Source organism: Zonotrichia leucophrys, chromosome Z (assembly GCF_028769735.1).
Source record: "Zonotrichia leucophrys gambelii isolate GWCS_2022_RI chromosome Z, RI_Zleu_2.0, whole genome shotgun sequence".
Taxonomy (NCBI): Eukaryota; Metazoa; Chordata; class Aves; order Passeriformes; family Passerellidae; genus Zonotrichia; species Zonotrichia leucophrys.
In genome coordinates this window covers 53,449,952-53,475,639 of record NC_088200.1, presented here as the reverse complement: position 1 = coordinate 53,475,639, position 25,688 = coordinate 53,449,952, and the positions used below count along the sequence as shown (strand labels likewise).

Sequence of the window (25,688 nt, the reverse complement as noted above, 5' to 3'; positions counted from 1 at the left end):
TTAGCCTAATTATCAAAATCCCTTCCTGATGATCTTTAAGTGATAGAGGAACAAAATACCATCTGAGTGTTACTTTTGTAAAAAATTGCATTTGACATGTAACAAGAGCAAAGAAAGAATTTCAGTATGTTGTTTCATTCTTCAGCTTCTAGTTGATCCTAAGATGTAATTACTTGTATGTAGGTCAAAAGCCTCATCTAATAGGTTTTTTTTAAGTACTACAAAAATCTCTTTTTGGAAAGTTAATTTTAGAGACGAAAGAAGAAAGAAACTGATGATGAAAATATTACTGTTCAGTCACCTGGTCAGGGACTTCTGAATTAGAAGTAAATGAACGAAAAATACTGACATCTGCTGCTATGGAATTCCAATTGGTGTTTGTATACTTTTAGTCCTGTCACTTTTGAAAAGTGTATCCTTTTTCATTTCAGTTTCATCTGTGCGTTATAGGAATAGTTTTAGAAGTTATATTCCGACATATAAAATACATTACAGCTAGGATAGTAATGACCAGAAGAAAAATCTTGGACAGACAGAAAATGCAAATATTATACAGCTATCTAAAATATCCTTTCAGTTGTTGATTTTCTATAGGAACTACCTTTATGTCGGCAGTAGATGAATATGTGCAGTGTGTCTGTTAAAAATCTTAAATGATTGTGAGGAAAGTAATGATGTGTCAGAACTAAAATTAGAATTTCACAAATTATCTGTGGCATTCGAAAAAACTGCAGCAAATTTATCAGAGAATTGAAAACTAGTACTGGACCAGATGCATCAAAATTTTAGACACCTTAGCACAACTCTGACTTCTGGATTCTGACAATTCCTGACCTGAACATCAGGGCAAACAGGGTCTCAGTTGTGCAGCATGAGCATCCTGACCTACACTATGCTGCTAGGGGAGCACTCCTGTCCAACTTCACTGAGCTCTGAGATGAGCAATTACATGTAAGGGTGATATGAGTAAAAATAATAAAATCCTAATCAGAATTGGATTGAAACGTAGCAGACCATCAAAGGTGCTGGTTCTTTTTAAAATTTTTTCTTTTTCTTTTTTTCTGGTCAGAGCTTAGACACAGCATTATATGTTTACGTGTCCTACCTGCTTGATTAAGATCTTTTTCTTCTGAAGTCTACATGGTTTTTAAATTCATAGTAGAGTCTGTAAAATTTATTAGCTCTGCAGCAGAGAGTTTGAATGAATTTGATGTCTCAGCTTAAAAATCATATGCCAGGGCTTTGCAGAGGAATGGATTTTGGAGGCCTTAAGGTCCTTAGTTCAGCCCTGTCATCAATATATGAATTGCTAGGAGACTAGGAGGGTTCTAGAGTGCTGCTTGAGTTGCCATTTGAGGGTTTTTGTGTTATTCGACTGTACAAAAACTAGAGTTAAAAGAAGCAAAATTAGCTTCATATCCAAAACCAAGAGAGAATTGCTAAAAGCCTTCCAGAGACTCTATGTTTCAAAATGCATCTATTTAAAATCAAGAGGATTTTCAAAATGTTCCCTAATGAAGTGTCAACAGAAGCTAAAAGTTTGAAGAGAAGGTGTTTGACATGCAGGAGGGTATTGGAGCATTTAGAGAAGCATGCAGATGGATGACATTTTATCATCAAACTGTGTTGCTGCAGATTGTACTGAATAGGAAAATGCACTTTGTATAGCTTGTTCTGGAAGATATTTAGTATCTCCTGTTAACGTATGCATCACTATGCCCACAGTTATGTCGAGCTTGCCCTTTTAAGTTTCCTTTTCCATTCACTTTAATAAGAAAATAACTGGAAAGCCCCCAGTGCTGACAAATTCTGTGACACATACAGAATGCAAGCATGAAAGGTTATCATACCAGTAGGTACATGGTTTTTTTACATAAATGTATGTCAAGATTGTACTAGGGACATGATATATTTAAGTATGACGTTAGCATGTGTTATTTTTGTCCTGACTGAGAGAGCAAAACTTTGGAGAATATTGCTATATCTCAGCTTCAGAAATGAAAGTGAAACACTTCGGTGGATACAAATCTTTATGTGGTGAAGAGCGAACCTTTCTTAAGTAAGGTTTTTGAGGAAACTGTCTGAGTGACTGCTCAGGAGGGAAAAGGAATTGCTCATTATATTCAGGATTTCTTGCCATATTTTTAGTTTTCCAGTTGGAATTTCCTCATTTTGCATCTGAGAACTTTTGTGGTATAAAAGGTTCATATTTTGAAGGAGTTCATCTCTTTCACTGTGGTGCTCTTGAGGGTGAAAAGTTGTAAAGCTTCAACTCAACAAATTGCTAAGGCAAGTGATTGTTTTGAATATAAGTTACCAGCTGATTTCCTGGAGATGTAGATCTATGCATCTCCAACATCTCATGTCAAACACTGATGTACTTTGCAAATGCAAAGGGTAATCGCTCTTAACAAGTTCTCCAACATCTCATGTCAAACACTGGTGTACTTTGCAAATGCAAAGGGTAATCGCTCTTAACAAGTGCAAATATGATGTTACATTTCTCTGTGTAGTGTTCACTAATTTGCTTTAAACACAAGCCATTGTTTTTTTATGAATGTCAATAAAAATTATAATTTCTTCTTGGCACAAAAAGTTTCCAAAAGCCAGAAGGAGCTCTGTACAAACCTAATTGGTAATGCTATCTCAAAGTGACTCAAATATGTGTATATACATAATGTGTATATATTATATATTTGTTGCAGCTGTGATTTTCTACAATTGGAAAGACAGACACATGCAGTTAGAAAACAAAGTCGATTTTCTAATGTTTCAATGGCATTGGTGTTTCAAAATTGATTTTGAAAAGTACACTACAAATTGACTAATCTATTTAAAATAAATAAATTAAAGATAGTTATTATTTTCTCTGTTTTAACTTTTTCTATCTGAAACTATTAAAAGGGTACGATGAAATAAATATAATATGAGTTGAGTTGTTTGACAGAATCTCTGTGACACTGATTTTGGTTGTAGTGCTGTGTGTGATGAAGAGAGATTGCTGTGTAGTTCAGTTTCATCTCTAAAGAAGTCAGATTATTGCAAGAAACAACACTGGATATGTGATAGAGAACTACTCTATATGGAAAAAAACCCACAAAAAATAGCTTTAGTGGATGTTATTACCTCTCTCTGAAAGCTTCAAGATATTCAGAAGACAACATGAGATTCCTTGGAAAGACTGCAAGGACACCTTCCACTAAAACAGGGAGCTCAAAGCTTCATCCCCCCTGGCTTTGGACACTTTCAGTGGTAGGGTATTGACAGCTTCCGTGGGCAACGTGTTCCCGTACCTCACCACCCTCACTGTAAAAAAAAATAATTCTTCCTTATATCTGGTATAAATCTACCCTCTTTTTGTTGAAACCATTAAATAATGTTCCACTGCCCTACAGTAGGAAGGCCCTACTAATTCTCTCTTTCTGATAAGCTCCCTTGAAGTATTTAAAGGCCACAGTAAAATCTGCCTGGAGCCTTCCAACCCCAACTCTCTCAGCCTTTTCTCATAAGAGGGATACTCCAACCCTTGGATCATTCCTGTGTCTCTCCTCTGGTCTCAGTCCAACATGTCTATATCCTCCCTGTGCTGGGAGCCCAGAGCTGGATGCAGGTTCCAGGAGGGCTCTCCCCAGAGCAGAGCAGAGGGGCAGAATCCCCTCCCTGCCCTGCTGCCCACCCTGCTCTGGATGCAGCCCAGGACACGTTTGGCTCTCTGGGCTGGGAGTGCCCATGGCTGGCTCATGTCCAGCCTCTCGCCCACCAGCACCCCCAAGTCCTTCTGGGCAGGGCTGCTCTGCATCTGTCCCAGCCTGTGTTGATACTGGGAGTCTCCATAGCCCAGGTACAGCACCTTGCACTTGGTCTTGTTAAACCTCATGAAATTCACATGAGTCCAGTTCTTGAGCTTGTCTAGGTCCCCATCCCATCCTTCAGGTGTGTCAACAGCACCACTCAGCTTGGTGTCATCTGCGTATTTGCTGAGGGTGCACTTGATCCTGATTCCTGTGTCATTGCTGAAGATGATAAACAACACAGGTCCCAGTACAGACCCCCTGAGGGAGATCACTCGTCACCGATGTCCATCTGGACATTGAACTGTAAACCAGTGTCCTCAGGATGTTACTGCCCAACAAATTCCTCATCCACCAAACAGTCCACCCATCAAATCCATCTCTTCAGTTTAGGTAGAAGGATGTTAAAGGGGAGTGTGTCAGATTCTTTACAGAAGTCCAGGTAAGTGATAACTTTCTTTGTCCACTGATGGAGTAATTCCATTATTCAAGGTCACTGGGTTGGTCAGGCAGGACTTACTTTGATGAAGCTGTACTTGCTCCCTTGAATTAACTCCCCGTTCCACATGTACTTCAGAGTTTTTAGAAGGATCCATTCTATGACCTTCCCAGAAGTAGAAGTGAGGCTATTGGGTCACTAGTTCCCCATTTCTCACCCACCTGGGACTTCACCTGAATGACGTGACTTTTTGAATATCATGGTGAGTGGTTTGGCAACTACATAATTAGAGAATTACAGAATATTCTGAGTTGGAAGGACCCACTAGGATCATCAAGACCAACTTTTAAGTGAAATGGCCCATATAAGAATTGAACCCACAATCTTGGTGTTACTAGCACCACGCTCTGACCAACTGATCTCATCTCAGGGTCTCATCAGCCAATTGCTTCAGGACTCTGTAAAGCATTTCATAAGGTCCGACAGACTTATATGCATGTTCAGGTTCCTCAGGTGGTGATGAACTGATCTCTTACAGTGAGGGAACTTTGGTCCTCCATCCTTGTCTTGTGGTGTGACCACTTCAGAGCTGTTGGAAGAGAGGCTGCCACTGAAGACTGAAGCAAAGCAATTGAGTCTTCATGTACTATTTATTTGTCTGCTGTTTCCCAATGACATTTATTTGTTTCTGTCCAGGCCTGAGCATTATTCTTCTTGTGTTGAGAGGCTGAAGTCAGGTGCCAGGGCAGAAATCTTAGGTGTTTGCCTCTGCTCTTGGTTACCCTTTTGCAATGCACACCATATCACAGCGTATGGATGGATGCAGAACACCCTAGTGGATGGATATTCACAGCTCATAGGGACTGTATGGAAGGAACACACAGCTCAGGACCTTTTTAGCAGGAAACTGTACTTCAACAGGAAGCAAAATTGGAGAAGAAATGGGGTTTTGGGAGGAGTTACATTAGCTTTTTTAGGAGGAGGAAATAGGTAGGTGATCCTAGAACTTGAAGGATAAGATTTAGTAGCTGAGGGAGAGAAAAACTGAGGGAGTTAAACAGCCGCAGCACTGAGGAGGGGATTGGGGCTGATAACTCAGCGAGGAAATGAGAAAAAGGGCAGGGCACAGAGTGTCCAGATGGACAGATGGTCCATCAAAAACATTTGAATGGGAACATACCAGAGATGATTGTGCCTGCTAAAACACAGTCCCTTACGGAGCTGGGAATGCAGCTAGTTTTTTTTTTGAAGACACTATGCTGGAATAAGGAGTCACTTCAAAATTTACTTTTTAAAAGTATTACTTAAGCTGTGTGGAGTGGACACAAATGATTCTCAGTTAGAATGTACTTAACTTGCTTTATTTAATTAACTTTGAGTTTTCTTAGTTCAATATAAATCAGTCTGATATTTTTGAATCCTCCCATACAGTCATCCTGCAGGTTATATTACTCTTCTGTCATCAGCAGTTCCAACTGCAGTATGTACTGTGCTCTACATGGCATTCAGTATTGCTGTAGGAAAATTTTACTGTTCTCTTTTAGCAGCAGAGAAATCCAGGACCTTGCAGCTGAAGATAATATGCTTTATATGGTTCCTCAAAAAGTCTACTTTATATGGTTCCTCATATAGATTCTGAAAAAACAGAAACAGGGACAATGCCTTGAAGATTATACAGACATATATAAAATGCATTTTGGCGAAGACTGAAAATTGAAGCACCCAAAACTTAGCTACTTAGATGCAATTTTGCACAAAACTGTACAATATAGCTTGTAAAGTTTTAAGCCAGCTATTCATTCTTTATTCTGTATATTCTGTCATTTCATGGGCATATATACTGGTGCAGTTCATAATGAGAAATTTTTTAAGACTGAAAGTTCCCCAAATATATTGTGCCACTTGCAAATGACACTGCTACCAAAATCAGGCCAAATTTAACTCTGTATTCCAATGTCAAAATGTTAAGAGTGACTCAAAACAAGGCTTTATTTTTTTTCCTCTCCCATTCCCCTCCCTTTTCTTTTCCTTCCCTTTCCTTTTCTTTACTTTCCTTTTTTGAGCAAGTCACAGTTTCCTATGACCTTCATTCTTAGGTACAGCTGAACTTTTTTGGCTGAATTAGGAAAATGTATGACTAGTCTAGCAATATGACCTGATTGCTGGACTCTTTGTAATACTTATAAAGGAAAGAACTTCTTAAAAACTTGAGAGACTATGCTCAAATAAAAATAACATTTTGTATTGGGAAATTTTATATTATAATAATAAAGATGATGCTACAAGCACTGCCCGAAATAGAAATATAAATGCATCATATTGCTAAGGTTCTTTATATTACTGTTAACTTTTAAATGGATTTTAAATTTTTTAGCACTTAAGAAAAATGAGATCTGTAATAATCTGCTTACACTATTGTTTCATACAAAGGAAGTTAATATGGGTGTGAAATGAAAACTGCACAATACTAGAAAGCTCAAAATTGTTAGACAATACAATAAGAAATAGAAAATATAGCACCTTAATTCAGAGAGCTCACAAAATTCCATATTTATTTTTGAAACCCAAATTTATCTTAGGAAGATTAGTTTGCAGTTAAAGTAGCTAAATTAAATGAACTGTCAACGTTATCTCTTTGACCAGAGGAGTGTGAGTTGTCTGGATAACTTGATACATATGCAAAGAAACTGAAAACAAGGAAGACTATTAAGTACAATCCCAACAATAATAGTAGGTACTATGGTATTGTGCAAAAGATACTATCATTTCCTGAAATTGAGGAGATGGGTGAAATACAGTCACAACTCCCTTTGGTATTCTCTTCACACAGAAGCCTAGAAATATTGTATTAAATATTAATAACAACATAAAAGACCTTTGGTCTTATTTTCATTTTAATTAGGCAGGATATATATGCCATTCACTTTGAAGCCAAATGCTATTCCTTTGTATTAACCTGTGGGGGGTACTAGAAAATTGAACCAAGTAGCATTTAGCTGTTTCTCCTCCTGCCAGAGATAATTAACATCTACTCTTTTGCAGACTCTCTTACTGTTACCTGATCCCCATATACAGGTTTCGGATTCACTTCCACAGTTTGAGCAGTAGGGTGTGAAATGCTACCTCAGCCCATTTCTTACAAATCGGCAGAACTCAGGAAAGGTATTAACCTTCAACTTTAACCTGCTAAACTTACAAGGGAAACCTAATCTCATAATTAAATCAGATTGATGAGACAAAATTGACAGTAATTCCAGGAGGGAAACAAAGCTGTGTATAATGCACTGAAACTTTTTTTTTTGTGGTGAATGATAAAGACGACTGAAGAGCCTAAGAATGATAGTTGGTATGGCAGAAGGAAATGAAATAAAAAGGTAAGAAATTAATTGTATGAGGTCTGCAGGTTTCTAGACTTTTGGCTAGCTGTTTATGCAACCTTTCTGTCTCATACATAGATTTTCCATACCATATCTAAAGCCTGAGAATTATCTTAAATGGGGCTTTGGAACTGCTGATGTAGCAGCCATTGATCCTGGGCCCTCCACTGGGAGAACCTTGAGGAGCTGCCGGGCTTCTTGGCCAACTTTCTCCTTTGGCTAATGGCCTTGGGCATTCACCTTGGCCAGAGCTTGGTGTACTGCAGTCAACTGTCCAGGTAGCCTAGTACTTCTTTCTTCTTAAACCTAACATTTTTATCTTGCTCAGTCCACTGCAGAGCTATAATCTTGCCAATACTTCAGTGTGGGACTGGACCATCATCTTGGCTAAGCTTCCTCAGAGTGAAGAGTCTGGTGAACTTAAATGAGTTACACACGTTAACTGATAGGAAGCAGAGCTGCTTTTACAGAAAACGCACCTGTGTTCTGCTCTAAGAAAAGTATGCCTGAATACTCCACTTACTGGTAAATTCACATTTCCTAATGATAGTCAGTGAAACTAACAAGTTCAGCTGTCACTGTAGTGCCTTTTGACTGAAATTATCTCCTTTGTGCATAAGCATTATGAAACATGATACATTTTTTCACTGACCCCCTCTTTCATAAAGTAGATCTTTTTCCTTCGATTATCTAATACTCAATATTTTGTATATTTCGTTTTCTGCTTATGTAAAATTAACATAATTCCCTCATTCCTTTACATTTTTTAGCCTAGGCCTGGGAAAACAATTATTCATTTCTCCATATAAAAAGTACATGAAGGTGATAAGCCTCATCCTACAGGAATGTTCTGGAAATAGATTTCAGTAGTATCTATGAGGAAACTGTGTTGTGGTGATGATAAGTAGTTTGCTTTTTCCAAGAATTCTGTGTAGTGAAGAGGTATAAACAGCTTTGTTTTGTTAACAAGATGAAAATCTAGCAAACAACTTCCTTCATCCCCTAATTATCCTGACTTTTTAGACAGAATTTTAAGTGGGCAACAAAAATACTAATGTCTACTTTTTCTGAATAAACTCACATTAGTCCATTTGTGATACACTGAGGTATTCTCCTGGATAGTTCGTGAATTTTAACAGGTGTAATCAGATTTCTAAGCTTGAAACTTCCACATCTGCTGTAACATATCATATTAGATTCCACCACTTTGCTTTTAGAAAAGCCAATTTAGCCTTTACACAGTGATTACCGGACTTGGATTAGTCATGATCACAGAGGCTGCAAAACAGATTCTGATGTGTCTCACTTCCCTTGTTCACAGATATGTATATAATGTGTTAGAGCAAACTGAAAATATTAAACCTACTTTATACTTCTGGAGCAGTTGGTTTGAATTTGAAAATTTAGCCTTCAAGCAAAAGAAATCCATGTCTTTGCATGTAGGGAGTGTAAGAGTATGAGCTGTTACTGAGAGGGAGGAAACAGGGAGGAAAAAAGCTTTTGTCAGTGCATACAAGTTTTAGTAGTTTTTTGTGTCAATTAATACCTAAAAATAGCAACCCTCTCAACTATTCATTTATGACTATTACAAGTGGACATTTTCTATGTTTAAGAACCATTACTACTAAAGAGTTTTGAGGCATAGAAGATAGAAAATATTAGCCTAAACTTTTGGTTTTACTACATTATAAAATACTTAAGGGTTTAGAGGAACAGAAGATCAAAAGTTATAATCTTTTGTTTCTACTAAAAAGGATAAACAAAACCAAAACCACCTGATTAAGCTTAAAGGATAGTCAAACTTACTTGTTCCAGAGGTACAGTAGGATACTCATACAAAATACAGTTATGTGTCATTTATCCTGTTATAGATAAAATGCAATTGTTCAAAAATATTTGAATTATATTGTATAGTTGCTATCATGGCATTATATGACGGGTACTTGGAAAACACAACTAAGCCATCTCTTGATCTCTCAGCTAGGAAATGTAAAGATATATGAAACGTCTGACATCTCTGATATTGGAGTACAGCTTGGTAGTTTGTTTTGGCCCCATTTTCAGCTGCCATGGGATTGACAATTGTGAAGTAAGTCACATCAATGTGTCAGGCCAGCATAAGACAGAGCGCTAAATTCAGTCTACTTATGGTCAATGTTAATCTGAAGGAAATTAAAAATATATCTTTTATATCAGTATGAATTGTGTAGCTCTATCTTAATTGAGTAGTTTACTTATTTGGAGATCTGTCATTACTGAATAAGCCTACAGAATCTAATTATTTCCATTTCATATTCATTTATATCTGTATTATTTGAGAAAGAAAAATAGTTTCCGAACTCCTAATGAATTCACTCTTATGTCTGGAATTTTTCTTCAGCCTACAGAAAATTCAACAAATGAAATGGCAATTGTGTAGTCTGTCTCAGAAGAGCAGCTGCACAAGTTAGTTCACCACAAAACAAGCAGAACAAAATGATTTATGGAGTACTGTTTCCTTAATTATTTCAGAGAACCTTTCTGGCTCTGGAGATTTGTTTGAGCCAACTATTGCAAATCTCTGCATTCCAGAAATAGTAGATTCCTGTCTTCCTTTTTTATCTCCATTTTTCATCATGAAAACAAAAGCTGTTACTCCTTTGTAACTTTATGCTAATAACTGTATATTAATATTATTTATATTTTAATAAGAAATTTAGATTTGGGAAGACGTGTTAATCAGATGACTGTGTTAATCTAAGTTTTCTCTTGAGTAATTCTGGGCTAATTCTTGCTCTGGCAGTTTTGTGAAACTGTAAAGAAAACTGGAACAGAGTGCAATGTACTTGACATAGTTTTAAGAATGGTGCATATTTTGACATTATTTTGCATTTGAGCATCAAGAAATATGAATAACTACATTGAAACTTGATTTATCTAAATAAAAAGGAAGAAGAAAGTAGTTTAATTTTGACTTTTTAGTTTAATATGCTAATATGAAGAATTCCTGATAGAAGGAGTTCTGTAGTTTATTATGGGTAGATTGAAATTATCCTATTATCTTGGGCCTTATGTGGTCCTCATAGCTTCTTGGCTTCCTTGACTGTGCAAAATGATGCACAGATTTATTGGCCAGAGGAAATTTGGATGGTCCTAAGATTTTTTTTCTGGCCATTTCTAGAAAACAACAAAGCTAAAGGAAGCCCTTATTTGCTCAGTTTCTAGGAAGTAGAGTGATGATCTTGCACAAAAAGGAGACATTTAGAAGCTCTGTACAGAGTCACTGAAATTTTTTCTTCCAATTAGAGTAATCTGTTCTAACTCCCTACAATTTCAGGCTTACTACCTACCCCCAATTTCCCAGTGTTTTTTACTTTAAAAATGTTTTTCTCCTCATACCCTGCCTTCCTTTCTGTGTGCCTTGAGCATCAGCTGTCTATAGTTTATATTTGCAGAAAACATTTCTTCATTTTTGAGGGGGAAGTACTTGTTTCTTTCCCATTCATCATGTTTGCAAGGAAACACCATTGGTCTCATTTATAGGGACCCAAGCCAGAGCCATGTAAGGGATCGTGACTGTGTTTATTCAAAGGAGGTTGAGATTGTGGGATTCAAGCCTAGCAGCCTGAGCTCACAGCTGCACCTAGCCCTCTGTTCTGTTATGAACCAATAAGGTTGTACTTATTACTAGGACTGGGGAATTATCCATGCAAAACAATTAAACAATTGCTCTGTTCAAGGATACTCCACACATTCAGTGTGACTACCATGTATGATCACTGTCGCATTAATGGTGTAATTTATATTAGTTATATTTTATTTTTGTCTGTTCAAACAACCAGGGTTTCCTTTCACACAAATCTCACTGGTAAGAATTAGTACGTGGCTTATCTACAAGCAACAGATTAGAAGGGAGGGATAAATTCGCTTTAATAAGTTTTTTCCAGGTGTAAGTAGGACTATTAACATTTGGAGGGTTCAGTTTAATACCTGCACTTAATTATCAACCAAAAACAAGTTGTAAAACTATAATGTTTGTTTTATTTCAGAATTTTTTTTACTTTTTTTTTTTTGCTTTATCAAAAATGTTGGTTTAGAATCTTAAAAACACCTGAAGAAATAAAGTTGTATGACAAGGAAATAGATGAGAGAGACTGAGAGAACAAAGTAGACTGTCTCAAAATCATGTTTATATTTTGTAACATAATAAGGCATAAGGGTCATGCTAATACATTGCAAGCTTGTCTTACTTTTGGCATTTCACCAGATAGCTCCCCAGAACACCTACAGCTCTCTGTGTGACCTTCAATTACATGTGCATGGTAAGATACACCCCTGTTTGACTAGGATTAAAAATGGAGGTTTGATAAATGCTTTCAATTTCTGAGATGTTTCAGTGGTGTACTTCCAAGAAGAATAAATGTTACAACTGAATCTGGATAGGGAAGAAGGCTGGCAGTAACTAGGGTGAAACACATCACAGGCTTAAAATGAAACAAAAGTAGTCAGTCTTTTTAAAAATACCATTTTATCTGAGAAAAAAAAGAGAGTGAGGCCAAGAAGGTGATGTAGGCTCCTGCTTGCTCATCAAATTTCTGGCTGTGCAGGCTAATGGATTCTTGCAAGGCTTGTTATTTAATCTTTTTTTCCTTAAAGATTCCATTATTCTCTTCAGATTTCAAGAGAAAAGTTTCCTTTATTTAAAGATTTTCTGTTTAAATTTTAGTTTCTTGTTCAAATGCCATGTGTTCTCTGAAGGAGTTAGGCAGTAATAGAACTTTTGATGTCTCCAGGCTCCAGTAAAATGTTTCTAACCTACTGGGGATTTGGGAGAGCTCAAGCACTGAATCTTTAGTGAAGCCAGATGGGTTGCTGCCAGAGAAGGGTCAAAGGATCTGCATGTAGGAGTGCCCTGATAGAAACTAGGAGCCAGCAGCTGGGCTGTAGCCACAAGTAGAAGCACAGAGTGTTCAGTGGTGGGCTCTGCTCACTTCAGAATAGTCCTGCCGAAGAGCAAGATGAAGCCAGCTAGTCAGAAATGAGTGGTGTTCCCTATCTTGTTGAGGCTTAGTGGCTTTTATACAAACTATTCTTAGTGACTTACGTTAATTAAAATATATTTGTAAGTTTTTTAATAAGTGCAGTGAAGGCCCCCACAGATGCAGGGCAGCTATTCTAGCTCTTGCTGTTGATATGGGTTCATTTCTTCATTACCTCATGCCTATATAGCCCCTAATGTCTTTCTTTCTGGAATTTGGATGGAGGATGTAAGGAAAACAAAATTAGTGTCTAATTTCTTGATCCTTAAAACTGTAAAGGTCCATTAAATCCAACTCATGTGTGCTTGATTAGGTGACAGAAGAATATAATTAGCACTAGTTTCTTCATCTGTGGGGGAAAGACTTGCCATTGCATACAATATATGTTGCATTGCATGCTAAAATCAGTGACTCTGTCCTGTATTGCTATGTCACAGCAGCAGGCAAGAGGAACATAAAAGGTATTTTCTTAATGTATTTTATTCCTGTAGTGTTGTAACCATCTGTCAGATGACTACTGGGAATAATTGCTTATTTAGTCTCTTTGTTGATTTCCTCTCACATATTGATTTCTGGGTTTTTTTTCAAGAATTAAAAAATATGAAGAAGCTGATGGAAGAGCTGAAGTTAAGGAAAAATTTTTGAGGAGTCCGAGACAATAAAGTGTCAAAATACCAGTTTGTGCTTATTGGAGTAGGTCCACTGTTGCACAGGAACTGGCTTTAAACTGAAATGTTGATACTAATGTATTTCATGTTCCAATTTATGGAACAGTTTCCTTTTTGCATTGCATATTGCTATATTAATGCATGCCAGTATTGAAAGATTTGGCCAGCTTTTTGTAGAATCTGTGTTTTCAAAGTCCCCCCCCAAATGGTTGCAGATGTTATGTTATAGCCTAAGTACTAGGTAAGCTGCAGTGTAGCTGTAGTGTATGCATCTTCTGCTGGGAGTATGTTTTACTTAAGATGAAAAATGTGCTTGGCATGTACAACTTAATTTGACATATATTTATCAGTAGAGAGAGTGCTCTGCCTTCTTGGGATTTGGTAGCTGAACCAGGTGAGATTGTGTCCTCCTGCTGTCACATTGACTTTGCTGTTTTCCCTGAGCTTCCATCGTATTAACTACCAATTCTCCTTTCTTTAGTGCTGCTCAAGTCACAGAATTTCAGGGATGAATAATTTCAGACATCAATTCTTAAAAACTCATTACTCTGGAAGAGTTGAAAGCAGATTAATTTGATAGTAGTCAGGATGGGAGAAAGAATAGAGTTAAGGAATAGGAATTGGTTGGGGGGTTTAGCAGATTTCTTTGCTATGTGGAAGAATAAAATGGTACATTTCTGTAAGAAGAGCACTCAAGTGAGGAAAACATTCAAGTCACTTGCTTTTAAGCAGTGAAGACTACAGATTTATTAGTCTGTTTTTTGCTGTGCTTATTGTTTATTCATTTCAGTTCCATCCATTGAAAACTATAGTAATTGATCCAATTTCAGATTGTGATCTCATTAAAAATATAAGTAAAATAGGGTACTACCATGGTAATTAATTTTTCTCTTTCACTTGCCGTAGGTAAGGATAAAAGTTTTTCTCATGTCTGTTTCTTTCTTGTCTTGATTTTCATATTAAATGAAGTTTAGCTTTCATAGTCGATTGAAAAGTATAAGAATATGGACTAGAAAAATTATTTGTTTAAAATTCAAGTTAAAAAGAAGTTCTTACTTAATATTACACATGAATCCCACATGATTTGTGAAGTATGATCATACAGTGCAGCACTGATCTAAACCTCCTACCTGTTGTTACAGCTGAGTAATGACTTCATAAATCTGTGGGTGTAATTTTGAAACTAGAAAATGCCTTCTTGTGGGCCATTAATATCTATCTGCAGCAAGAAGACTTATGTTTTTATGTGTATCTACTTCTGAATTTTGTTTAAGGTGACTGATTGCATCATCAAGTAAAATACCAAGCTCCCGTATGGAGTAACAGGAAGGCACATGGTCTTACTGAATATCTCTGTGTGCTCATGCTTGTTGCACTCATGTACACTTAAGTAGACGTTAATAAGTAGATGAACAGTCTTTGGCATTTCTGGTTTGTTTTGTTCTTTTTTTCCCTCAAATAATTTCAGTTTAAAACCAAATAATATTGTCAGTGTGTGCATTAGCTTTGCCTGGAGTTGCAGGTCCTGGGTGTCTATGGGGAATAACAGATATGTGCTTCTCAAACAGTATTTTGTCTGACAGTGGAGTTGTTTGTACCATGTTTGTGAGTGAAATGTGAAGTGAGTTCCTTATAACAGGTGCAGAATCCCTTTTGAAGTGGAGTCCATTTTATAAACTTTGGGTTCCAGGTGCATTTCTTTGGTTCCATCCATTTCATGTACGCAGCCATCTGCTAGGAAACCATCTTCTGTTTTCTCAATCTACAAGACAATTACTTATTTTGAAAATAAATTAGTTTTTCTAATTTACATGACCATTTCATCTTTTAGTACAAAAGCTGTAATTATTTAACTCCTAGTGAATTCTTAAAGTGTATTTACACTTCCTCTCATGCATCTTAAGCATTCATACATCTTCCAGCCAAGTACTGCATTCTTCTGATTTAGGCTGTCATCTTCAAGCCACCCACACATGGCGGTTTGGTGTAGGTATTTTTCAGATCAGTTTTTAAATAAACCAATCCACAGATGCAGATGAATAGAATGGATTGTGAAAGTTAAGGACTGATTTGCAAATTAAGTGGGCTGTTTTCGAGATGGGGTTTGCCACAGCCAGGCTGGCATATACAGCAAGTTGTCCTGCCTCTTGGACCTTGACTAGGGAGATTGTGTCTGGCATGCCTGTGGGGCTTTCTTTGGCTTGATGGACAAGCCAGACTTATGTGAGCCCTTTGGGCAACCTACTATGAAATTTTGCTAAAAAAACTTCTTTCCTCAGTCAGTACAGACCCTGGAGCAACCTCTGAGTCAGCTTCAGGCCACTGTCTCAGTCTTTCCTCAGATCTCCAGTCTTTTTCCAAATAACTTGAGCGGCCATGTAAAAGACTGGCCTTACCTACCGTCTGCTCTTTGTCATCTCAGTGCTTTTCCTCCTCTTACAGAAATAGTGTTTTGTTTCTTTTCTTCTCCATCACGTTTTCACCCTGTCATCTTTTTGCATCTTTATGGGTGTCTTTCCCAGTCTAAGCTGGTTTTGGTTGTTAGTTGGTTCTCTGGTTTGTGCTGGAGAAGGGTTCTTGATGTTTTCTTCTGTGACAAAATTGGGAATGCCTGAGCCCATAAAGATTGATACCTGGATTTAAATTAACTAAAACATACACAACTTCTCAGGATCGAGACCTAATCTTGGAAATAGTCTGTTGGAAAATTGGTGTTAAATGTTATCTAGGTACAGTGTTTAGAGTTTAGCATGTTTTGTATTTTGAAAACTTCTTAACTTAGCAACAGATGGCAGGTACTTTAAAAGTGGACCCTATGTTTGTTACATATTTTTTTCTTACAGACTTTTAAGATAGGACATAACATGACTGAAAAGTGTTATACTTTTAAATATAAATATATTATTTAAAATAATAACTTTATCCATATTAGGGTTTTTTTGTGGATTTACATTGTTGAGGATTAACTATTATAAATAGTAGTTTTCTGCTTTCCATATTTTTATGAGCTTCAATGGAAGAGTAAAAAATCTGCTTAGAGTTTTCTGCAAAAGAAATCACAAGGATACATTTTACTTCTGATTAGAAGGTTGTGGATGACTTGTTTTGGTTTCACCACTGATTATTACCACTGATTATTAATAAAATATAAGACGTGCGCTCTTTAAAATAAGAAAGCTAGAAACCTGTCAGTTTAATTCATCTGCTGTGAATCAAACAGAGGATAGGATAGGATAGGATAGGATAGGATAGGATAGGATAGGATAGGATAGGATAGGATAGGATAGGATAGGATAGGATAGGATAGGATAGGATAGGGGTAGGATAGGATAGGATAGGGTAGGATAGGATAGGAAGACTGGTTTTTACTTGATTTAGTAAACATGATTATTACTGAATTAAATTTTGGATTTTTTTTTTGTCAGAACACGATTTTTTCCAATATGTTTTGACAGTGCCGTCAGCTATGAGAAACTACTGACTGTAGATATTCTCTGCCAGAATGATGAATCTGTTTCCAGTAAGCTGGTTGCTTCATCTTGTTGGATATACTCTTGGGCATTTATCACGTAATTCCCTTAATTCAAACCAGTTGTGTAAATATTTTGTAAATGATGAATTACTCACAGTAAATAAATATTCATACAAAATCAACTATTTGTTAAATTTTTTTAAATACTGTTCAATAGTTTTTATACTAGAAATTAGCAGTCTTTTGTTTACTGTGTCTTTTCACAATAAACAAACTTTAAATATGAAATAATGTATCTAAAAATGCTAGTTGCAATTATTACAACATTGACTCTATACCATTTCAGGTAAGAACACATTTACACTGCAACTGTATGTTAAATGCTTTTATCAGCATAGTGAGTAGTACCAGATCACTAGTCCTTGAAATAACATGTCATTAAATTTGTGAAGATGAAACAACTATTCTCCCATCAAATTCTGCACTACATTTAGATGAAATGCCTTGGTTAAGTAATGTCTTTGAAGACTGGGTGTTACTTCCTTTAGCTCTGATTATAGCTGGCAGACACTGTGTGTTCTTTGTGTATTACCAAAACAGAACATCTATCTGTGGCATACTCCATCTTTTCTTCATAAATGGATGCAGCTTCAATGTGGTGGATGTATTATAGTGTGTTGTTTACATCTGATTAATTTGGTCTTACAGCTTTTGTGTGTGCAAGTTTGTTACCCCTACTAGTGAATATGTATGATTGATGCAGTGAATTGTTGGTTCCTGTTCTGTAAATATTAATCAAAGAGTATGCTCCTCTGCTAAAAGGCTTTTCAGTGTAGGAGGCAGCCAAACAACTACAGTCTGCTTTTTTTTGCTCTTTAATCATTATTGTGTAAGACACTGGCAAGAACAGTTTTTTTTTAATCTATAAACACTCTTTCATGCTTCAACATATCCATTGTTTGGTCAAAGTTATGAAATATTGTTGCTCAATGAAACTTTGTTTTCAGCATTTCCTGGTAAAGCAGTAATACAAGAGATAAAACAGTAAAGGAAGGGGCAGATAATTAAGTAAAGAAAAATACTACGAATACGTGCAAGAAAGAGGCAGAAGATGCAGAGTCAGTAAATACAGCCTCATATGGTTTCAGGTCTTATGATTTGGACAAATTTTCTTTAATCAAAAGCCAAACTGGATGCTTTTCTAGATTCCATGGCTGCCATGAAAGGAATAATTTGTGACTAAAATATTCTTAAGGAGAATAAGGTAGACATTTGCTATGTTCCAATGTGTGCTTAAAATGTGTATAAGAATAGATGTTGATTAGTTGACAGTTTATTTGGGTAAGAAATTAAAAGACATTCAATGTTTAAATAAAAACCCCAGTAAATGTTTGGTGGGGATGGTAGTGGTGGAACAGCTCAGTATCAGAAGCAGTGAGTTTCTTGAAAATACAGATCACATTTTTCTGGCATGTAGGTCTGGTATAAATTTGATAGATTCTGCTTTAGTCATTCTCCATGAATGTCACCAGTGAGGCAGGCCAAGGCCGAAGGGAAGGCTTATGCTTCAGAGTTTGTAGTGTTTTTTGGGATCCAGTGTGGGATTGCTTTCGTGTATGTGCATCCCTTGCCCCTTTCTTAAAGATGTCCCTATATTGTGCTGGTAGCAGAATTTTACCCTAGCACTATGACTTAGCTTTAGAAATTAGCAGAATTAGCGGAATTTATTGAATGTCTCTTGCCCTTGACCATTAGGACTGACTTGCTAAAATCCTCTCAAGCACTGCAGGATCATAGAGAATGTCACATTATTTGTATTTATAATGCTTTTATTCTACAAATTTTATTTTAATAGTTATAATAATTTTTTTCATTCCTCCAGTTTTTGACTGGAAAATGTAACTCAGTTTTTGTTATATACCATCATCTTGTACTATTCTAGAAAGACAGAAATCCTCCAAACTATCTACAGTTTTGTATTTTGTAAGATGTTGAAAGGCAGATCTGATTTTATGGAACAAAATACAGTAGTACTGAAGCTTGTGGTTCAGAATAATAGTAGTTGAAAGCTGAATTATTAAATCACAAAAAATTTAGTTTGTTTCCAGTCAGTTTATTTATCTCATAATGTATTGCAAGTATTTTCAGGAAACATCACTGAGAACTGAATGGCTTGAATAAAATACTGGTGGCTTAGTCCACATTATGTAGTAGAAATTAAAATATTTTGTTAGTTGAACACACATTTGCACAGTGTTATACTGCCCAGCTTTGCACAACTCCTACAAATATTCCTCTTGCATATATACATATATTTACATTTAAATATATTAGCATGATCTTGCAGAAATAAGTTTTTGGAAAGAAATTTTTGCTTACAGATTGTTTTTGTAAATTGAGTATTTGTTTCAGATCCATGTCAAAATGGTAGATCTTGTGATTTTCAAAATCCTTTTCCTGGATAAAGGCTGTTTCTGCTGTCTTAATTCATAAACATGTGCTTCAGTGATTTGAATCTACGTCTTCCATTTTGATGATGGTTATTCCCACATTCTCACTGTTTGTTAGTTCTCAGAAGTTAATTGTTAGTCCAGCTAAGCAATCTTCATTTCTGGTTAATGTAGTTACTGCTTATTGACTTTCTGAAAATGCTGATAAGTCAAAGAAGTTTTAAACGTGCTAGGAAAGGCTAACTCTTGTAAAGTTGGATGCTTTTTTCCACTGATCTGCACCTGTCATTGTTCTTCCCTAGTTTTTGTAATCACGCTTCAATTTTGTAACAATTATGCAGGAGTAAGATGAGGAAAAAACATGGCTTCTTAAAGACCTTGTCTAGTAATACTTTTAGTTTCATTTACCTGTAAATATTGTCCCTGAGGTGCAAATTCTAGAATGGATTTATTAAGGTATATTTTCTTTTTAAGCATAGTTCTTTGAAAGTGGTGATTTATATCATAAACATATGTAGTGTTCGAAAGAAACAGAGGGTTTGGATATGTTAATTACTGTCAAGTAGTATTTCTTCGGCTTTTGGCTGATACAAGTAAGATAACTTGTCTGTAATAGAACAGAATCTCTAGTAATAGGACCTATTTTCAGTTATTTACATGTCTTTCTAAGAAACAGGGCAATTGATTTTAATTTAGATGTGGTATGAAAAAGTGAAGAAGGTACTTAATATTGCCATTGTACTAGTTGAATTTCTGTATGTCTGTGTAATTGTTTGTGGAATTTAAAATAAAAATACTTGAGATGAGCAAGGCATCTACATTTGTGGTATAGATACATGGGAAACTAATAGTTGCATTTTGTCTTTTTACAAACTCTAGGGGGGACACAAAGATTACCTCGCACAATTGGAGTGTCATTGGCAAAAGAACTAATCTTCTCTGCACGCATTGTAGATGGTGAGGAAGCAAAATCGATAGGATTGATTAGCCATGTGGTAGAACAGAATGAAGCAGGGGATGCTGCATACAGAAGAGCATTAGCTCTGGCAAGAGAATTCTTACCTCAGGTATTACAAATTATTTTTATTTTGGTTTTTAGTTTTTACCAAATAATAACACTGAAAAAGAAACAGCTGTATTAAAGAGAACTGTCACAGAATTATGTATCAAAAGCTGTGCTAATTATGTAAGAAGTAATCTGAAGTTTTCTCTCTTGTATTGAATGGTATTATTTGGTAATTATTTCATAGTGAAACAAAAAACCTCCATCAGTCCTCATCTTGCCATGATCTGGTCTGTGTTTTCATGAAATATTCTGGCTTTCAACTTTTAAACAAGAAAAGAAAAATATACAGGTTTAATTTTTAGTATAGCAGTTATTTTAATGGATTACTTTGTTGCTGTGGAGCTCCTCAGAAGAGAGGCAAAACATCCTTATTAGAAAATTCATAGAAGGCAGAAAAAGAAAATAATTAGTGAATGACTTTATTGGATCACAAGTGTAACAGCTAAAATTCTTCATTGAAATGTAAAATGTTACAGCTTAGGCATGGCATTTATTGGTGGTTATTTGTGTCTTAAGCACCTTGATAGAATAAAAGTACAGTAAAAATTTTAACATACAGTGGTTCTGGAAAGTTGATTGACGGTTACAATTTTTTATTAGTACTGTCTCATAAGCATTTGGCTTTTCCCAAATCAACAGGCCTGAATATCCAGAACCTGATGCTGATGAATATGCACAGGACTAAGATGATTCCCAAAGATGTCTTGCAGTTCTGCAGCACATTGGAGGCAAATGTGAGAATCCCTGTGCTTACTGGGGATCTCAGCTGCTCATGGGAGAGTGTCATCACTTGACCAGAGCAGGCTTTGCAATAGCATTCTGTAGGTTTGAAGCTTGCATCAGTGAATTTTATTTCATGATTACATATTTTCACATGTCTTCATTGTGCAGTAGTAGGGATATAGGACTGACCTTGCAAAAACCCATAATGATGTACCTTAAAGTGGCCACTCTGAGCCTTGTTTTGAAGGAAATTGATAAAGCTTGACACATGTGGACACACTCAGCACCTTTGAAGCATAAACCAAACACAGTAATTAGGTTCTTTTGAAAATAGAATAGTTTTACTTTTTCTTAATATTCAAACTATCAGTTTAGAAGTGTCTACTACAGTGATAAAATCTAGGATATATGACTTATATACTGTAAATTTAACAAAAGTCCAAAGTCTAGATGATCCTAATATACAATTAGGATTATGTGCAGACTCTTCTGTTATAAATCTTGCAGGTTTTCATAACATGTAAATAAACTTTTTCTCTCATTTTAGGGACCAGTAGCAATGAGAGTTGCAAAACTGGCTATCAATCAGGGAATGGAGGTAAGGATCTGTACTTTCAATGAGAGTAGGCTGGAAGTCAGGTTGACAACAGTTGTACTGAGGTGAAATTCTTTTTCTAGAACTGTTTTTATTTTATCGTTGTGTAGTCTTTCAAAGTCAGTTTGGTCAAAACTTTCTAAAGAATGAAACATAATTTTTTAAATCTCAGGCTGCTGAGATGCTGATTTCTGTAACAAGGCTCAGTAACCTCAAGAGTAGTGTAATCTGCTAATTATTAATAGTAGAAAGTAAACATAAACTACTGTGAACAAATAGTGTTTCAAATCTCAGGTGGGAAAAATTATCAAGTCATATGTTAAGTCTGTCAAGCTCTCAGTGTTTAGTAACTAATAAAGTCAAAGGCTGAAGGGCATATTATTTTTTAAAAATAGTTTAATAGCAGTTAGTGTTAAAATTGTACCTGGAACCTGATTTCATGTTTGATTCTGATTACCACTCCATTGCCACACTATTGACCTAGCTCTAAAGCTCATTTAAATTCCCATCTGGACATGTGTTTTACTTTAGTTTTACATAACCTAATGCTGAGTTCAGCAGGTCTGTTCATTTTTGAAGTTAGGCTCTGCACCAAAACACTTTGTAGCTCAACGTGTTACAAGGGAAAGAGGATCATACCATGTGCAGCATATGAGTCCAAGAAGATGAATTTGTCCTTTTTTCTTAAAAGTCACAAAAAAAAACCAGTGACCTCAGCAACGCATAGTGCCAGTAAGTGGTGGCCTGAGAATCAAACTCAGATGCCATTGAACAGAGTATGTTAGTTTTCCACAGCAAATAATGGTGGAATTTGAGATTGATTTCAATACCCATGGTTCAAAATGCTACAAGCTAAGTTATCTGACTGCCAGATACAGTGGATTGAAAGGTCGAAATAATGGTGTTTAGAGAATTAGGGATGATAGGGTTAGATGGACTCTGAATGATCATCTCTAGTTCAATCTTGAGGCCCAAGACAAGATCTACTGTATCAAAACCAATCAAGCCAAATGGTTGTCCAAGCTGTTGTTACAAAACTACCATGGAACGGATTTCATGGCTTCATTTGATAATTTATGCTATAACTTACCTCCCCTTGATTGTGGTGCATAGCCCTAGTCCTTCCAGTGGTCAAGGGGAGAGCTAGTGAATTCTGTAGCATCTGGTGCTTAAGACAGATGGAGAAATCACAAGGCTAAAATTCAGCCTTTTCAACTGTTCAGGACATCTCACAAAGAAAAGAAATGTATTAAACATAGATGATTATGGTGATGATGCAGGACAGACATAGTCATCTTTGTTTTTCTGTTTTCAATCCTTTTGAACTTGAATTTGTTTTTATTTTGTGGCATGCTATCTTATTGTTATATGACAATTTGAAGGTACATTGTTTCAGAAGAAAAATTATGTAATCATACAGTGCATCTTTTCCTCTGTAGTAAATTAAATTATTATAAATGTACAGGTAATCATTTTTACCTAACCAGATGACTTATAGTAAAGAGCAGACTTTTTTTGAGTGTAGTGCATGCTAGTTGTGTGGCTAAATCAGGAGTCTTTTACAGAAATACTAACCACTCTTACCACATGTCAGTGTAGCATTTATAGTAGTAGAAGAACTTTGCACAAGTATTTTAGTATATGGCATATAAAAACACAATATTTATGTTAGCTGTGAGTTGTAATTTAGATATTATGAATAATATATAATAAATAAAAATTCTTGTAAAAACCATTGTATTCTTTTCCTCAGGTCGACTTAGTAACAGGTTTAGCAATTGAAGAAGCTTGTTATGCTCAGGTATGTAAATATGATTACATGAAGAAAACACAGAAAACAGGCTTTGTGATGCCTTTTGTGAAACATGCAGAAATGTAACTAGATATTGCTTTGTGATTTCTTCTGCAAACTTTTAGGCATTTTATTTAAACATCCATCTACTTGGTCTGATTTTGTTAGAAATTTAAGGGAGGAGGTGTAGTTCAGGACACATCAGTACCAGTACTGTTAGAGTGAAGCCATACACCTAGCCAGTCATACACTACCATGCCAGTCCAAGAACTGCCTTGCTTTTGCTTTGTTTTGGTTTAACGTGAAAGAATACAAAGGACGCTTCACTAACACATGCACTAGTGACATATGTGCTAACCAATAAAAATTTGAGACAAACCTTTTTGCCAGTGAAACATGGGAATGATGTCTTTGAGATTATATGTTCTTAGACTTTGAGACAAGATCTTTATGATGGAAATAGAAGCATCAGCATTATATGCTTATTTAAGATGTGGTAATCAGATTATTAACCTTCTCCCCCCTCCCAAAAACCCAAAATTAACCCAAACTTAAAACCTCAAGAAGCCCAAACCCCACTTTCCTTTCTTTGCCCCACCTCCCACCCCCAAAAGAAGAACAAAACCACAACAAACCTCAAATCCTACAGAATTTTTTAAACTAATCTGTTTGGAGAAAAGGTACTCCTTTCTCCACCCAAATTGTTCATCAGACTTTTGTCATGCCCTTGAAGTGCCTGATACATTCCTGTATCTTGGATGCATTGAAGAACTAGGATTTGTATGAAAATATTTTTCTTGGTATTGTTTTTGTTGTCAATAATGAATTGTTACTCTGCTCATTGCAGACTATCCCAACAAAAGATAGAATTGAAGGCCTTCTTGCATTTAAGGAGAAGAGACCTCCTCGCTACAAGGGAGAATAAAAGAATCTGATGCCTTTAAAATACAGGGGGATAAAAGTACTTCTATGAGGACCATTAAGGTGCACTTTGCATCTGCACCTGGAATATCACAATCACCAAAGTAACAGCAAATCATACAGATATTACAACATTTTGAATGTGTCCATACTTGTACGAAGCCAAGATAGAAATGTGTGTCACTTCATGCTCATTACAATTTCTGATGGTTGATCTGTGTAATGACAAAGTTACAGGTTCATGCAGCATTTTTAAAATTTCACATGTAGAAACATATCATTCCACAACTGAAAAAGCTCTGTAATTCTTTACATAGAAAAAATGTATCTGTGATGTTAAGCATAAATCTGCTATATCATTTTATCAAAACAAAAGCAACTACTGAACACCAAAAATAAGAAATTGTACCAAATATGCATTTAAATGATTCTGTATATCAGTAAAAATTATATTTGAGTATTCTATCGGAATATCTATATTATTAATAAAGCTAGGGGAAATGAAAAGGATTATAATTTAGAAAATGTTAAGTTTTGTTTATCTTACTTCCTCTATCATAAGCAAAATGAAAATCACTTTAGGACTTAATGGTGTCCTTTTGATAAAGTTGGTGCCATTATATTCATTTAATTGTATTAAATGAAGACATTTTTGAGGCCAGCCTTTAATTACACATTCTTGTATGTTAAACCTGTCTTTGTCTTGCGTTTTTCCAACATATCATCTGATCAACACTGCAATGGAAGTTTATTTCATTTACCCCAGTTGTTTTAAATTTTTGATGATTGTATTAAAGATGGTTGTGCGGGGATATGACCAATGTGCTGTAAGAGAACCTAGAATTATCTTAATCTCCAGAATATTTCTTTTGCAAGTTTTATGAATGTATATTTATGTACAACAGAAATGATGGTGAAAGGTTCTTTATTTTGTGTTGGCCTCAGAGTTCTTTTCATGCATTGCAAGAGAAATGCAGTAGGTTTCAAGGTAAGAAAACTTGTGATTCATACTGTGTATTTGCAGTGGATGCAGCATATATAGCAAATGTCTGGAAATAACCTCGTAGAAAGTATTTTTGTTAATTTGACTGGAAAATAAACATGGCTTAGCAGTCCAAGGCTGTCTTTTTATATGAAAACAAATTTATTCCTGCTGGGTTACCATTGGCTCATGGAACTTGTGCATGCTTTGCTGTTTCTGCAACATTAGCTATGGTCACTGTCCATATCTATGATGATAAAGCAGCTCATCAACATGAAATGACAAGAACTCATTTAAATTCATATTTAGACATATCATTACATGTAAATTGATTATAACTGGTAGAGCTCACACATTGTTGACTGGTAAACTTGCTGACTCGATCATTTCTTGC

The 25,688-nt window shown here is 35.9% G+C and overlaps 1 protein-coding gene across 2 annotated transcripts in view; it reads left to right on the top strand.

Annotated features, from left to right (window-relative positions):
- The window catches only part of AUH (AU RNA binding methylglutaconyl-CoA hydratase), a 112,493-nt gene extending 87,063 nt beyond the window's left edge, over positions 1-25,430 (top strand). For both annotated transcript variants that reach the window (XM_064735525.1, XM_064735524.1), the window contains 4 exons: positions 20,095-20,282; positions 21,552-21,602; positions 23,353-23,400; positions 24,239-25,430. In XM_064735525.1, the coding sequence (XP_064591595.1) occupies positions 20,095-20,282; positions 21,552-21,602; positions 23,353-23,400; positions 24,239-24,316 (365 nt within the window). In that variant the 3' untranslated portion in view covers positions 24,317-25,430. The remainder of the gene's footprint in view (positions 1-20,094; positions 20,283-21,551; positions 21,603-23,352; positions 23,401-24,238) is intronic.
- The last annotated feature ends 258 nt before the right edge of the window (positions 25,431-25,688 follow it).